This window comes from Catharus ustulatus, chromosome 2, assembly GCF_009819885.2.
Source record: "Catharus ustulatus isolate bCatUst1 chromosome 2, bCatUst1.pri.v2, whole genome shotgun sequence".
In the NCBI taxonomy this organism is placed as follows: Eukaryota; Metazoa; Chordata; class Aves; order Passeriformes; family Turdidae; genus Catharus; species Catharus ustulatus.
Window position 1 is genome coordinate 32,776,616 of NC_046222.1, and position 14,745 is coordinate 32,791,360.

Sequence of the window (14,745 nt, forward strand, 5' to 3'; positions counted from 1 at the left end):
CTCCTAAGACCTACTAGCACAAAACTCTCAGGATTAGGATGATTACCTGACCAGTACTTTGAGGACAGTGCATACAGGACATACCTTTCTGGGTAAAGTTGACTGAGGACCCAAATCAGTTGAACTGCAGCACTGCGCACTTGCTCGTAATCATCTGCCAACAGCTTGCAGGCCTGGAAGAACATTCATAATCCAATATACCTGAAACATCTCCACCTGAGCTAGCATTCACTTCCCACAATGTAATCAGCATCTTTACCACAGGACAATTAGGACTGATTAAAAATCAAGATGAATCCAGTCTTCCCTGCTACTCCCTAGTATTTCCAAGTTTGTTCAGGCAGACTAGATCTAATTCAAGTCAATTAGGCACGTTATAAACCAGAATTGCCTGTACTATGCAAGAAGGATGACATGTGAATCTGCAATAGAACTGATTTGACAGAGGCTGCAGATGCACAGCTTTACTGATGTAACAAATACAGGCTTCATGTGCACACTCCAATGAACAAGGGTTTAAGACTTCCAGACTATATCTGCCAGATGACAGGTATGACTTCATCATGCCTTGCCCTTCCCTTGATCACCTCCCCAACAAACAATATATAACAAAGCATATGATTTAGTGCATTCAAGCACAATGGATGCAAAATACCCTTTTATTTTCACTGTCAAATGACAACAAGGAATATCAGCAACCTAAGTGTAAAATACCCCTCCTCTGCTCAGTGCCCTCCTCACAAAACACACTGCCAAAGAATTCAAAAAGAAAGATATGCAAACAAGCACAAAACAAGTACAAAGTTTTACCTGACTATAAATAGCTTGCTGTAACTTTAATCCTCTTTCATGAAGCTGTAGCTACAGGGGGAAAAAAATATGCAAGAAAGTGTAAGTACAGGTTTAAGGGACACAGAATAAGTTCTCATCAGTGTTTTTCTGTTTGAGCTGCTTGCATTTCTTGACTGCTGCTTTAATTAAAAAATTGCATTATCTTGACCATAAGTATTTTAAATAATATTCTTGACTTCAGTATTAATTTTTTAGCTTCATAGTCATTCATACTATGGGAAAAACAATTTATAGAAATACACTGCCTGTTCATTCTCCCAACCTTCAAATAATGTTTTAGTGTTAGCCATATTCAACACAATTAAAAGAGATAATTAATTACTACCATTCCTGAAACAAGGATTCAAAAGTAGCACTGTCAACAAGTTTTCATACCATGTAAATCTTTCCATTACTGAACCACAGGGACAGCAAAGTGTCCTACATTGTTTCTTTTTAGAAGGATGAGTAAGTACAATGTCCAGGAGAGGGAGATTTCAGAGAGTCTCAAGTGCAATCTGATCTCCTCAAATGCATCTTCCTTCTTTCTTTGGAGTTTAATAGCATTAATTCAAAGATCCTTGTTGACCATCACATTAGATGTAACATTGTTATAAACTTTAAGGGTAATAGAGCAACTTCTACAGGCAACTCACATTAACCAGTATTTTGAAATGCTTGGTCTTTGCTTGCATTTCTGCAAAGCTAGAAGCTTCTGAAGGGTCCCCACACAAAAAAACCCAGTATATAGTATATACCATATCTCATGAACAGTTAGAGAATGCCAATGAACGTAACCATGAGGGAAAACATAAATATTTGCTTTAAAGCAAACAAAATTCTTTATGGACTTATCACATAGGTTTCCCATCATAAGCAGATACCTACTGCATTTTGCAGAACTAGTGGTTTATTGCAGTTCTGGTAACCAATACTAAATCAAGAAAAAAATTTGTCACTAAAAGAAGGAACATACACATACTCAAAAGAATGAACTACACATACTCAAAAGAATGAACAAGTTGAAAAGCTTTTTCAGCTATAGCTGAAACAGAAGTTAGGAATTGCTCAAATGCCCTTTGATATCTCATGTTACTCTAATATTTCAAGACCTAGCTTATTTTTTCAGGTAATTTTGATACACTAAAAAGGCTTTTACTAAGTTAATTAAAACAATCTCTAAACCAAATCTCTTTAGATTTGTTTGCAGCCCTCTCTCGGCTTCCTTATATAACCCCAAATAATTTCTTCCACAGTACCAGCTACACTTACCATGGCTTTTATAGCTGCAGTCCTAACTCGAGGGTCCTGATCATTAAAATGATCTCCTATTATCTTCTGGACATCTTTGGCCGCCTGGCTTTCAGCCTCTTTTGCAACACCTTTTTCCACTGGGCCAAGACAGCCAATTAGCTGAAGACATTTATTCCTTACACCGTGAGAAGAATCTGTCAGATGCTGCAAAACAAGAGACCAAGCAGATATAACTGGATTCTTATTGTTCCTTCAGCCCTTTGAAACATTGTGTTGTTTCCTGGCAGTTATTAATGTTAGCATTGTAACAGTTTGTTGAGAAAAATGAAAATAATTTAAATACTGACTACCTTTCCTTTTTTTCTTGTGGCAGTGACAGAAGTTCCCTGGCCCAGGGAGCCCTCCTTACCTTGCAGGCTACCTCCACCAGCCTCATCCTGACAGATGGATTCTCTGGGAGTTTTGTGCCAATCACTAACAGGGTGTCCATCAGCTGAGCAAGGACTTGGTGAGACTCTGCAGAACAGAAGAGTACAAAAGCTAAGCATACTTTGCTGAACTCTTACCAGCTACAGGATCACAGATTGATTCACATTGGAAGGCCATTCTGAAACCTTTTTTCAAGGCCTGAACTAGCTCAGCTCCCTCAGCTATACCGTGTACATCACATACTCCAGTCCTCTATAACCAGTGGTTCTGCTGAACTCAATCAACCTTATCAGCACTAATCTGACTCTGGGGAACCCAAAATGGGATAAGGTATCCCAGATGTGGCCTAACCAGTGCTGAGTAAAAGTGTAATACCCTCCCTTGACCTGCTGGCTACACTCCTGTAGATGCAGCTTGAGGAACTTGCCTCTAGCATGATATAAAAAAACTCTTCAAACACATTTCCATTTTAAGAAAACCCTCCCATAGAACAGAGAACTTCAGAAGCAACAGCTCTCAGATGGAGATGCAAAAGAAAATTTTACACTCCTTTAGAACTAAGACATAGAGCAGGCAGGTCAGAGAAACATTCTTCTCCTCAGAATGTGGCGTTATCTGTCATCATTCACAAAAACAGAAAATAAATACTCTAACCAGTAATTCCCAATCATACACCTGAGATGTAAGGCTTTGCCACTGTCCCAAATGCTTTGACAGCATGATTCCACCTTGATATCAAGCACCACAACAAAAGTGAGACTTACTCTCATTCTGAAGGGTGTTAATGGCATCATCCATAATGCAGTCTGGGGAAAATCCTGCAGTCTTTGACAACAACCCCAGCAAGGATGCAATCTTCAGTCTTACAGAGGCATCGTTCTCCTGGAAGGAAGTAACACCCAAAAAAATCCCCCAACACAGTGAGGTTAAAGAAAAAAAGAGAACAGCATATATTACTTACATACATCTAGTCATTTAAGGAACAGCAAATGCTGTCACAGGTGATAATTACATAAGTAAGCCTCATCAATTAATATTCCTTTAAAATTAATTTCAAAAATTTATGCATTTTTAAAGATTCATTTTGAGGCTTCTACAAGACTTCTGGTCACAACTGGATGGTCCTCTTTCATTGTATTGCCAAGGATATCCAATGCAGAGTAGAAAGGTAAAAAGTCATCTGGATGTCATGCCTGGATCTTACCCAAGCATTTGTGCAACACTGAACACAGAAGTGCAGAAATATTACAATAACAAATATCCCATCTTTCAACAAGAAATTTCCCAGTTACAACTGTTATATCTTTCAAGTGTTTAAGAGGGACTTCAGTGCCACACACAGCCTCCAAGTGACAAATGTGACACCCAAGGGAGTAGTCCCTTTCTCAATTGAACTGAGAAGCTTTTTTATTTTAGGGCTGAAGTTATGTGTTTGAACAATGGATACTGTCATCAGGACTGTATGGGACTGCCCTACCAAAATATATAGGGATGAGGAGCAGGAGGCTACAGGACCATCTTCAACAAAACAATGACACTACTAACAAATAAATTATCACATAACTTCTACTGCAGTTACAGATTTCAGGGTCAGGTTTCTGAATGATCAGGAAAGGTGCAAGTGTTACGGAGTACTAAGAAACAACTTCCTTTGAAAATTTTTTCTGTAAGTAAAATAATGTCAGTTATAGTAGTTTGGAAGCAGTATGTTTAAAAGCTGGATTCTGTAGCAGGCTGTGCTCTTGCCAGTGTGATCTTGTCTGCAGGTTCATGAGACTATCTTCTAATACAGGCTACAAAACAAACTTCAGGCACAAATAACCTATGTTATTTGACCAGGAACTCTGTATTTAATAGAATCAGAGCATCATTTATGTTGGGAAACACCTCTAAGAACATCAAGACAAACCCTTAATCCAGCATTAACAAGTCTACCACTAAACAATGTCCCCATCTACACATTTCTGAAATACCTTCAGGGATGGTGACTCAACCATTGCCCTGGACAGCCTGTTCCAGTGCTTGATAATCCTTTCTGTGTAGAAAATTTTCCAAATATCCCATCTAAACCTCCTTGGAGCAGCTTGAGGCCATCTCCTGATTCTACTGCTTGCTAATTGGAAAAGAGACCAATCCTTAACAGTTTTTTTCATAGATTTGACAATAGGAAGAAGCTATTTTCTGAGAGGGTGGTGAGGTACTGTCCCAGAGAATGTTGCCCAGGGAAGCTGCCTCATCCCTGGAAGTGTTCAAGGCCAGGCTGCATGGAACTTTGGGAAACCTGGTCTAGCAGATGTCCCAGCCCTAGCAGAGGGGTCAAAAGTGTGTCTTCCAACCCAAATCATTCCATGATTCTGGGATTTCAAAAGCATCAGTTTTTATCATACAGGCAATAGCTAAAAGTTTTCTCCACTGCTAGAGAAAATTAAGAACAAGGTAAGGACACATCAGTCAGGAAAGAGTTAGATAAAGCTGAAACAGCTCTGGACAGTTGGGCTCTCTAGAAAACTTGACATGTCTTTTGTCCCTTGCAAAATTAACTTCCACACAAGGGCATGTGCAGGGATAAAACCATCACACCCTTGTCACAGGCTCCTGAAGCCATCAGCACATGTGCCAAGTAACACACTGAGGAATCACCTGGGTCAAGGGCTGCAGCTGTTCGCTCTCAGCCCAGGTTGTTGCCAACTGAGTCAGCAACACAGGAGCGAGCCCCTATTCAACATCCCACACCAAGCAAACAGAAGCAGAAGGAGCGAGTATACTTGGCTCCCAGCTTCCCCACCTTGTAATAATGCTCCAGCAGGATCCTGACAACTCCTTCCACACTCTCCACTTCCACAGGCTTCCTGGCAAACTGGAGCAGGTACTGCAAGGCATCTGCAGGCGAGGTGGCTTTGCACAGGTCCACGTGCAGTGCTGCCGACTTGCTGGGCTTGGTCAGCCGCAGCTTCTTAGTGGACAGGTCCTCATGCTGCTGCTGTGGGCAGAGGGATACGGCTCAGAAACACAGCACAGCAAGCCCCACTCCTACCCAGACTGAACATGGGGAGGCCTAAGGAAGCTCCCATGTCCCACGGCAGTCACTAGCCTCTCCTTCATCTGTTTCAGGAAAAACACATCCTCAGACCACTGTGGCTGTTGCTGTTCTGCCCAGGTAGTCCTATCGCTGTGAAACACAGCCTCTCCCCACCCCAGACTGGGTCAAATCCTTCTGCTTCCAACACCAAACAACTAATCCAGGGCAAACACGACTTCTCCCACTCCCACCGGCCTGGAGCAGCCCAGAAATGCGCTGTAGTTCCTTCCTCAGACCCGGCTGGGAGATGCTGCGTCTTTCCCGCAGCAGTCATGGTCCTACTCAGGCCAAGGGATCGCCATAACGGGTCAGGTCGAAAGGAATCACAGTGAGTCATCTCGTCCAACCTCCCTCTCAGGCAAGGCCATCTCGGAGCACACTGCTCAGGAGTGCGTCCGGACGGTTCTTGAGTGAGTGAGGGAGACTCCACAACCTCTCTCCCTCCCCACCCTGAGGGGAACACCTTCCCTCAGACCTCTCTCCTCCGCTAGCTCCGATCTTCTTAAACTCGGGGCTGACCCGTCCCGCTCCTCCCCGACCCCTCAGGGGCCGCCCCAGCTCCGACTCCCGGCGGGCGGGCGGCGCTCCCAGGCTCTGCGCCGGGCTGGGCCGGCGGGTTTCCCCACAGCTCCGCCTCATCGCCGGCACCTCCCGCCGCACTGCAGCGGGAGCCGTCCATCCTGGCCCAGAAGGCACGCGTTACCTGGACCACCTTGGTGAACTCCTCATACACCCGCTTCTTCAGGTGCGCCGCCATGACGCCGCACCGCAACCCGGAAGAGGAGCCATAGAGCTGGGCAGGGAGGGGCCCGAGGCGCGGCCGCTCGTTCCGCCCGGAGGCCGCACTCGATGGTCCGGCGGCCTCCCGCTGCCATGGGGACGCGGGCCCAACACTGCGGGCAGGCCCGGCCCGCCCGGGGCGTCTGCTCTCGCTGTTTGCCCCCAAACCACACCTCCGCTTCAGGATTCGATTTCAAGGAGACTTTCCCACCTATTTCTAGTTTTTTAGCAAACAAAGAAATGGATGTTAATTGGTTCTAAATTATATAATTCTCTTCATTAATTCTTCTATTGGTTATTTATTTTTGCTTCTCATGTCAATCAGTCCTCATTTCTCAGTCTTTTTGTTATCTTTTTCCCGGGTAGGGAGTTTTGCCGCACATACTGAAGAGTCTTTCTTAAAAGTGTCTTGTTGCCTTCTGGTTTCTGCAAAATGCCCTTATAATCTATAAATTCTGCATTTTTTGTGTCCACTTTCAGAAATACATCTTTCTCCCTCTTACAGGTTTTGTTTGTCAAAGCATATCAGAGGTAGTTTAGCAAAACTTAGTTTCAGTGATTTTCCCAACCAAACTTTAACAATAACAGCTTGTGTAAAGAAGCTTATCTCCATGCTAGCTAAAAGTCACTGAAGACTAATACTGTGCTAATGAATAATATACTGCTTATGATTAACTAAAACAATTAAAAATAATTATAAAATTTATTTCCATCAGAATCGTAGAATCACTGAAGTCAGAAAAATTTTCTAAGATCATCAAGTTAAACCATGAACCCAGCACTGCCAAGCCCACCACTAAACTCTGTTTCCAAGTGCCACATCCACATGTTTTTTGAGCACTTTCAGGGATGTGACTTGACCAATTCTCTGTGCAGCCTGTTCCAATGTCTAACCACCCTTTCAGTGAATTAATTTTTCCTGATTATTTTCCTGGCACAACTTGAGGCCATTTCTTTTGTCCTGTCCCTCCTTTCAATCAGCTGAGAGCAATGAGGTCTCCCCGGAGCCTCCTTTTCTCCAGGCTGAACATCCCCAGCTCCCTCAGCCACTTCTCATCAGACTTGTGCTCCAGACCCTTCCTCAGCTCCACTGCCCTTCTCCAGGACACTCCAGCGCCTCAATGTCCTTCTTGGAGTACGAGCCCCAAAACTGAACACAGGATTCGAGTGTGTGCCAATTAAAGTTTCTCATGGCAGCAGTCCTATAGATGTAGGAGGCTGGTTGGTGTGAGGCTTTAACTATTCTATACTGAGATTGTTTTCTCCTAATATCTAATTTTCATCTCTTTTATTGCAACTTAAGCCAGTTTCCCCACTCTCAGAATGTACCAAGTGTAACAGATCTCTTTAAAGCAGCTTTTGTCTATTGGGAGGCCTCCTCTTCCAGGATGAGCACCACCAACCACTTGGTTATGATCAAAAGAGCCTATTTCCTCCATTCTTACCAAGGTTATGAACGTGAGAGATCTCAGAGTCCCTTTGTACCTTGCAGCAGAACTGCCCTGCACTGGTGTGACTCACGACTGTCACTGGGGGGAGGTCCACATTAAGATAAGCACATCTGAAACACAGCTTAATTAGGAGTGATTTAAATCTGTTACCCTAAAGAAAAAACATCAGGTCTTTAGCATTTGGGGATTTTGAGGGGAAAATGTCAGTAAGTGAAGCACTTCTGCATCATTCAAAAAGTTTTTAAAAGTTATTTATTTGAAATGCCAGGGATCATTCTACAATTCTATGGTTATTGTCCATGACTGGAAAAAATCCATCTTCTGAGAAGTAAAGAAAATATAATCTCTATCAAATCAGCCGTTGTGATTCTCAGAGCGGTTAAACCCAAGCCATCTCCAGTATAAAAATAAACTTTCAAATTCTAAGATTTTTAAAACACATTGAAAAATGCAACTTGTGTTCTATAAAAGAGGATTTGTAGACTGTTGCTTCAGTACCACTTCCTTCCCACCAAATCATGGCAGGTTTTCCCAATTCTTCCAGGAGCTTAAGTAGTTAGAAATAGCATCATCATAATAATGAGCATCATTGTGTGGTCTGAGAGAGGAGTGTGTGTCCATAGGTTATGAACTCCCCACATTAGTGATGGTTTTTTTGCCTTTTGTTGATCCTGGACTGTAGCTGAGGTTCTCTGTCTTTCCTTCAGAACAAATAATAAATAATGGTAATAAATACATTGAGAAGAGAGTAGGCTGTCTGTTGGAGGAATAAGAAGAGAGCATAGGACACTGAATCCTTCCTTTTAACCCAGATTCTAGTGTAGAAAGGAGGGAGAAGAATAGCTTTTGCCTTCCCATTAAGAAACCAAATTTAATTTGAGTATGTGTTAATGTCACTGTTTCAGTCAGGATTTGCACATAGGTGGCCTGTTCTCATTTGCACTGAGAGAGCAACTCTACATGCTCACAAGACATATTTGGGATTATTCATTTCCCTTAGGTTGAGTGAGGTTGGCTCAATTCACAGATTTATCTCTCTGAGCTGAATGAATAGTAAGCAGCACTGAAGAGTAAATTTCCTCCTTTTTCTGGAGCCTTTTAAATTCCCTAAAAAGTTATTCCCTAAAGCCCAAGTAAAGTGACTCTTAAGTGCTCTTTGATATGGCAAACAGCCAAAGGAGATCCTTTCATTGGCCTGTGCATTTCTTCCTGTCCCTCTGATAGCCTATAGTTTAGTCTCCACAGTCCAGGTTAATTTGTTCCAGTAATTGCTTTCTGATGTTCCCTATCCATGGTGGCACTTTGCTACCACCAGGTGAACAAGAACTTGTAGAAGAAGTCGTGTGATTTGAAGCGAAAACCTTTTTCAGCAACATGGGGCTGAAAGGATATTTTATACCCTTTGGCTTCAACATCCATCTGAATGCAGTCGAGCAGATCAGAAATACTTGGTACAGCCTTCCAGGGGCCAAACTTCACCACGGATTTTTTATCCATGTCCAAACTGTTCAAGGCATCCTGACACCTGGCTGCGTCCTCCTCAGTTCTGACCACGCATACGATGACGCTGGACTGTCGGGATGCAACCGCTTCCGCCCTCGCGACGCGGATCATCAGCTCGATGTTCTCACTGTAGTTGGGCACACGAGCCAGAAACTGTCTCCTTGCCACGAGCTCCCCAAAGATCTGTGGGGAGTCCTCAAGCTGCTTGATCAAAGGCTCTATGTCGTAGAACAACGCCTCCTTGTAGACATCCTGGATGCACTGGGTGGGCACTTGGTTACTGCGCAGGTACTCCAGAATGTATTTGAAGTAGGTGCCTGGCCTGTCGATGAAGAACCTCCCTTCAGAGTCAGTCCTGAGTTTGGGCTGGCCAGTGAACATCTCTGCCAGCTTAGAGCCAGGGTGTTTCTTCAAGGTGCTCAGCGTTGTTGTGTATATCTCCCCACCAACATTTAACTCCACAATTGGTGACAACTGCAAAAAAAAAAAAAAAGGTGACAAAAAGCCATGTGCATTATCAGTCAGAGATCATCAAAATGGAATTGTCAAGGAAAAGACAAGTGATTCTGGTTGGAGGATGGAGCTCCCATTTTGTGAGCATTAGATGGGAACCTCCACCTGATTGTACAAAAAGCAGATTTGAGATGCTTATACAGCTCTTGCAACCAGAGCAGCAGAGGGGCATTTCTAAATGGCTAAGTCCTCACCTCATCTCTGGGATGTAGGGAAGTGTCATTTTCCCAGTGGGAAAGAGGGAAGAGAAGTACCCTGCCCAGGGAAGCTGTGACTACAGGATCCAACACTCACAAGCATTGGGCCACCTACAGCAAGAGCAGTACATGAGCTCTTACCCACCCGATGTGCAGAGGGACAGAGATAGAGGCCAAAATCGTGCCACTTCATTTTTATTATCTAAACTGTTTTTTTCTCTTCAAAGTAGAAACTATAGCACTTTAAACTTTATAAATAGGTGGAATTGACTTCCACTCATCTGGGGGTTCAGTTACAAACACTGAAGTAAGACACAAAAATCCATCTGGTCAGAGGTGTGGGACGGAAGCTGTTTAGCAAAGCACCTAAAAATATATGATGGCTTTAGTTAGGAAATAAAGGAAGTATTTCATGCAACTGACATGGACTTAAGAGGGAAAAATATAAAGATTTTGGGTACGTTTGCATTTTTCTAACCCTCTGTATTAACAACATTATCTGAATTGGAGAAGGCCTAAATACCTGGAAAGCTGGATTTTTAAAATTAACTTTCCTGTATGTTCAGTTCTGAAACTGAACTTCAGTCCCTTTGTATTTGGTCATTTTATGTAGTACTCAGCAGATGAAAAGAAAAGGGAAGAAAGAAAGAAGACAGTTTTTTTCTGTCCTGCCAGTAATACTGTAATGCAAGTCACAAGCCAGGCCAGGGCCTCACCTGCCATTGGGAAGGCATGAGTCAATAAACAACCCTATTTTCCAGGAGCTCACCTGCACTTTCTTGGATCTGATCACGAATGGAGCTGCCTCAGTGCTTCTGGTCACATGCCTCAGGTGAAGTGTGTACTCAAGTGCTTAGCTGGATCACATGGCTACAGACCCATGAGATGACGTGAGCTGATCTCACAGCGCACACCAAGAGAAGGGGGGCTCTCATGCCCTTTCACCATCCTGTTCTTGTATCTACCTACGTGCTCTCTTGCTCACCTCATGCCAGCTCTGCTTCTCTTTCATCTTAGTGAGCTAGATTTAATGGCAGAGGATTTAACAAGCACAGAGCTGACAAAAGAATGGGACTAGGAACAGACAGCCTGGTGCAGGAGGGGAGACCTTCCCTTTAAACAGGAGCAAACTGTCAGACTTAGCAGAAATTTGCTCATACCCTAAGCAAGCCAGGAAAACAGAACAGAAGATTCCAGCCAAAGACCCTGTCGGAATATTGCTTTGCACTAGTGTGGGTGGTTTCATCTCAAGAGCAATCATTTACACTTGGGTCAAGAAGACAAGTACTGTTCCGTCTGAGACTATCTTGTGATTTCCACCCACTGAAAAACACAGCCCAAAGCTGTTTCTGTAGCCAAGTCTCTCCCTAAGAGATCTGCCATTAGTCCAAGAGCTACCAACAGCACTCCCCACCAGGGGTCATTTGACAGGAGATTCTCAGGCTTTTGAGCCTTTGCTCCTTTTTCAGAGGGCAGGTCAGATGTTTCATGCTGTTTGCCACTAATACAAATGGATAACATGTTATTCCTTAATACAGTAGCTCAGCTAAGTTCATGCTCTTGCATCCTGATAAATGGTTTTAGCCTGGCATCACAGTGGTTCCCAACATAGGAAGGCTGGGTTTTCTTAATACAGAGAGGTCTGGAGAAAAGATTGTTCTGCTTTAGCCAAGAAGACAAACTGGGTAGCAATAGACTGAGGACAGAGAAGAATAAAAAGAAATAATCTCATCACTGACTTCCGCTTATCTGAGACTGCCACTAATTTTCCTTATAGCTAGAAAAACTACTGCTCCCACCTGATGATCCTGCATGTCAACAACACAGGGCAACTTTGGCATCATTAGAGACTCATAAGACTTGTTGAAAACCCCCAAAACCTACAACAGGCTTTTATTTAGGGATATGACCAATTAAAGTTCATAATAGTTGAATTCCATTTCTTGCCAAAGAAGAACTGCTCTGGTTATTTGCTGTTGTCAGATCTTGCATGCCTGTGAGAGACCCGGCCCTCCAGAAACACAAGTGCAAATAGGCCAGTCAGACACAGCTTTTTAACTGGAATCTTCTTCTTAGGCATACATTTGGCAAGCCCTGGTGTCTTTCAGATTAGCATATGGGGGAAAAACCTCACTCAAATGGGTGCTTTGATCCCACATGAGGGAATTGTGCCCTTAAGGACATACCTTACTCACCATATGCAGGCTGCCGGTGACCTGCTTCCCAAGGGGCTTGTGCTCCGATGAAACACTCATCTTCCCCAGGAGCTGTTTGGGAAAAGCTGCTGCTCAGTGCTGGTGTCCTACCCCACGTGCAGGATGGCTCCCAGCTGTGCTCCAATCCTCCTTCACGTGTTCTTTCTTTGCCGGGTCAGCTTTCCCTCGCTCCCAGCCCTGCTGCTGCCACGGAGGCTCCAGTTTGTCCCAGGCAGAGACAAACCTGGATCTAGTGCCAGGTGTAGGAGAGGGGAGGGGACAGCCTGGAAGCGGAAGTATTTGCTCATTAGTTTTCTGGCGGCCAGCAAGGTGCAGGGTGGACTGGGGCTGGCTGCCAGCACACACCTCGTGCACTGCTCTCTGAGTGGTGACTAAGGGCTGGATAATCCCTTCCCAGGGAGGCCCAGTGCCCAGGGCACCTCCGATGGACCTGTGAGGTGTGCCTGTGTGTCCACCTCTGCCTTGACAACTGGTTGTATCAAAACCAGTAAATATTTTCACAGCTTTTTGGCCTCCATGCACTGGTGCTTTGAAGCACAGTTAATCCCAAACAATTTCATTGATCCCAATTGTCACTCACACTGATGACAGATCTACAGGGTGTCTACAACCTGTCTGAGGTGGTGGCATTTTCTTCCTCACCCATACAATCTCTGGACACTGAGGAGTTTGTGCAAGGTAAATAAAACCTCAATCTCTGCTTGAGCATGAACTCTTATTTTCGATTTGCCATAAATATTTGATTATTATCTTTGCATGACATTGTTTTCTGATATCCTGTGTCCACCAAATATAGAATGTGGACAATACCACAGGTTTAGTGGTTGTAAGACTATCACAAAATCAAAACACTCACAAGGATGCAGTGAAGGTGAGCTTGAAAGTAGTTAAAGGGGGACTTATAAAAAAAGGAGAGTGAATTTTTGCCTGAGCACATAGTGACAGGACCAGAGAGAACAGCTTGATAAAAGAGGAGAGATTTAGATAAGATATAAGGAAGAAATTCTTTATGGTGAGAGTGATGAGACAGAGGCACAGTTGAGAAAGCCGTGGATGCCCCATCCCTGGAAATGTTCAAGCCTGGTTGGATGGGGCTTTGAGCAACCTGTTCTAGTGCAAGGTATCTCTACTCATGGTGGAGTGAGGGTTGCAACTAGATAACCTTTGCAGTTCCTTCCTAATTCAAGCCATTCTGTGATTCTGTGATGATTTTCTGTCTATATTAATTTGTTAAATGCAGAGTATTACATCAGAGCTAGCCTAAATAACTTTTCCAGAGCCAGACCACAGCCTTGCAGGGTCTCCTTTATTTCATTCTAGGTGATTCTAAGTGCACTGCTGCTTTCAAATTCGTCTTCAGGCCACTCATCACTTCTGTGTCTTTGTTTCATTAAAGTGGCAAAATTGCCATGGGCATGATTGTCCAGAGATGTAACTTAATATTTGTAATGAGACACGATATCTTTTATTAGATCAGCTGATACAGATGGATAAAACTATCCATGTTTTAGGACACACAAGGCATTCCCATGTCTGTCAGATTCTGCTTCAGCTTGCTTGGGGGTTTTTTTTCCATTTTTTTTTTCATTTTCTGTTAGTCTAATAAAAGGTATTCCCTCTACCAATCTTGCCTCACTCTCTTTTGTTTCAAGCTGCTTCCCTGTACCAGCAGCCAAAGGAAAAATCACAGACAAATACAGCACTTCCTAAAAATCTTCCTGGGGAAGATATTAATGATGAAAATTGACAGCACGGTATATAAGGAAATAATTTGCACAAAATCCGCATTGTGCATATGGACACCAGCTTTGTTGCTTTTGTATACTCCAGGTATTTTGCTGGATCTGTATCCTCTCAGAGGACAGCATTCATCTGAGCAGGAGCTTGAGACATAGAGGGAAAAACAGAATTTAGACCGATTCACTTCCCTTGAAGCCTGTCCTCATGAAAGGCTCCATCAAAACAAGGCCCAGACTCTTTTGAATGTTTTGTGCATTTGGGTAGACTTGTCATTGAACCCATCTTACATTTGTTTTTGGTTCTCTGAAGCATCCTCAGGGATCCTCAGTGATAACCTCTGTATGAGTTATCTCTGCTGCTTTGAACAGAAATGCCTGAATTTTCCCTTTGCTAGACCAACAGAATTTGTAGTGCTGGATGCACCAGTGAGGTCTGCTTGGGACCCCAGGTTTTGTGACTTGTAATAAATTTTAAAAGATTAATGCTTACTGGACAACAGGGAGACCTGGAAGATCTGCATGTTCCAGACCTCTAAGTGCTGCAAATCCTATTCTTTGGGCTGGCTTATGTAGATGTTTCAGATAATATCCTGGATATAGCTGACAGAGTTCACATCCACCGTGTCTTCGATGCTGGAGGTGGTAACCTTTCCTTCTGCAGCTGTAGAACTGGAAGGATGGGTGGGCCGTCACCTCTCTGCTCACACAAGCTTTTCACTAGGGCAGGCTGAAGGGCAGTAGATGAGTTTACCT

General features: G+C 43.6%; 2 protein-coding genes across 3 annotated transcripts in view; both read right to left on the reverse strand.

Annotated features, from left to right (window-relative positions):
- INTS4 (integrator complex subunit 4) overlaps positions 1-6,385 on the reverse strand; it is a 32,347-nt gene extending 25,962 nt beyond the window's left edge. Inside the window, exons 1-7 of the mRNA XM_033051664.1 lie at positions 6,297-6,385; positions 5,300-5,494; positions 3,279-3,396; positions 2,495-2,601; positions 2,104-2,289; positions 811-861; positions 85-173 (exon numbers count right to left, since the gene is read on the reverse strand). Of these exons, the coding sequence (XP_032907555.1) occupies positions 85-173; positions 811-861; positions 2,104-2,289; positions 2,495-2,601; positions 3,279-3,396; positions 5,300-5,494; positions 6,297-6,350 (800 nt within the window). The 5' untranslated portion in view covers positions 6,351-6,385. The remainder of the gene's footprint in view (positions 1-84; positions 174-810; positions 862-2,103; positions 2,290-2,494; positions 2,602-3,278; positions 3,397-5,299; positions 5,495-6,296) is intronic.
- Positions 6,386-9,129: 2,744 nt separating this feature from the next.
- Positions 9,130-12,292, reverse strand: KCTD14 (potassium channel tetramerization domain containing 14). Of its 2 annotated transcripts, none has more exons than XM_033053618.1 (2): positions 12,233-12,292; positions 9,130-9,801 (listed from the first exon to the last, which is right to left on the reverse strand). In XM_033053618.1, the coding sequence occupies exons 1-2, from the start codon at positions 12,290-12,292 to the stop codon at positions 9,130-9,132; spliced, it is 732 nt and encodes a 243-aa protein (XP_032909509.1). The 2 variants fall into 2 exon arrangements, with proteins under 2 accessions (XP_032909509.1, XP_032909508.1); XM_033053617.1 differs by having other exon boundaries at positions 12,224-12,292.
- Positions 12,293-14,745: the final 2,453 nt, after the last annotated feature.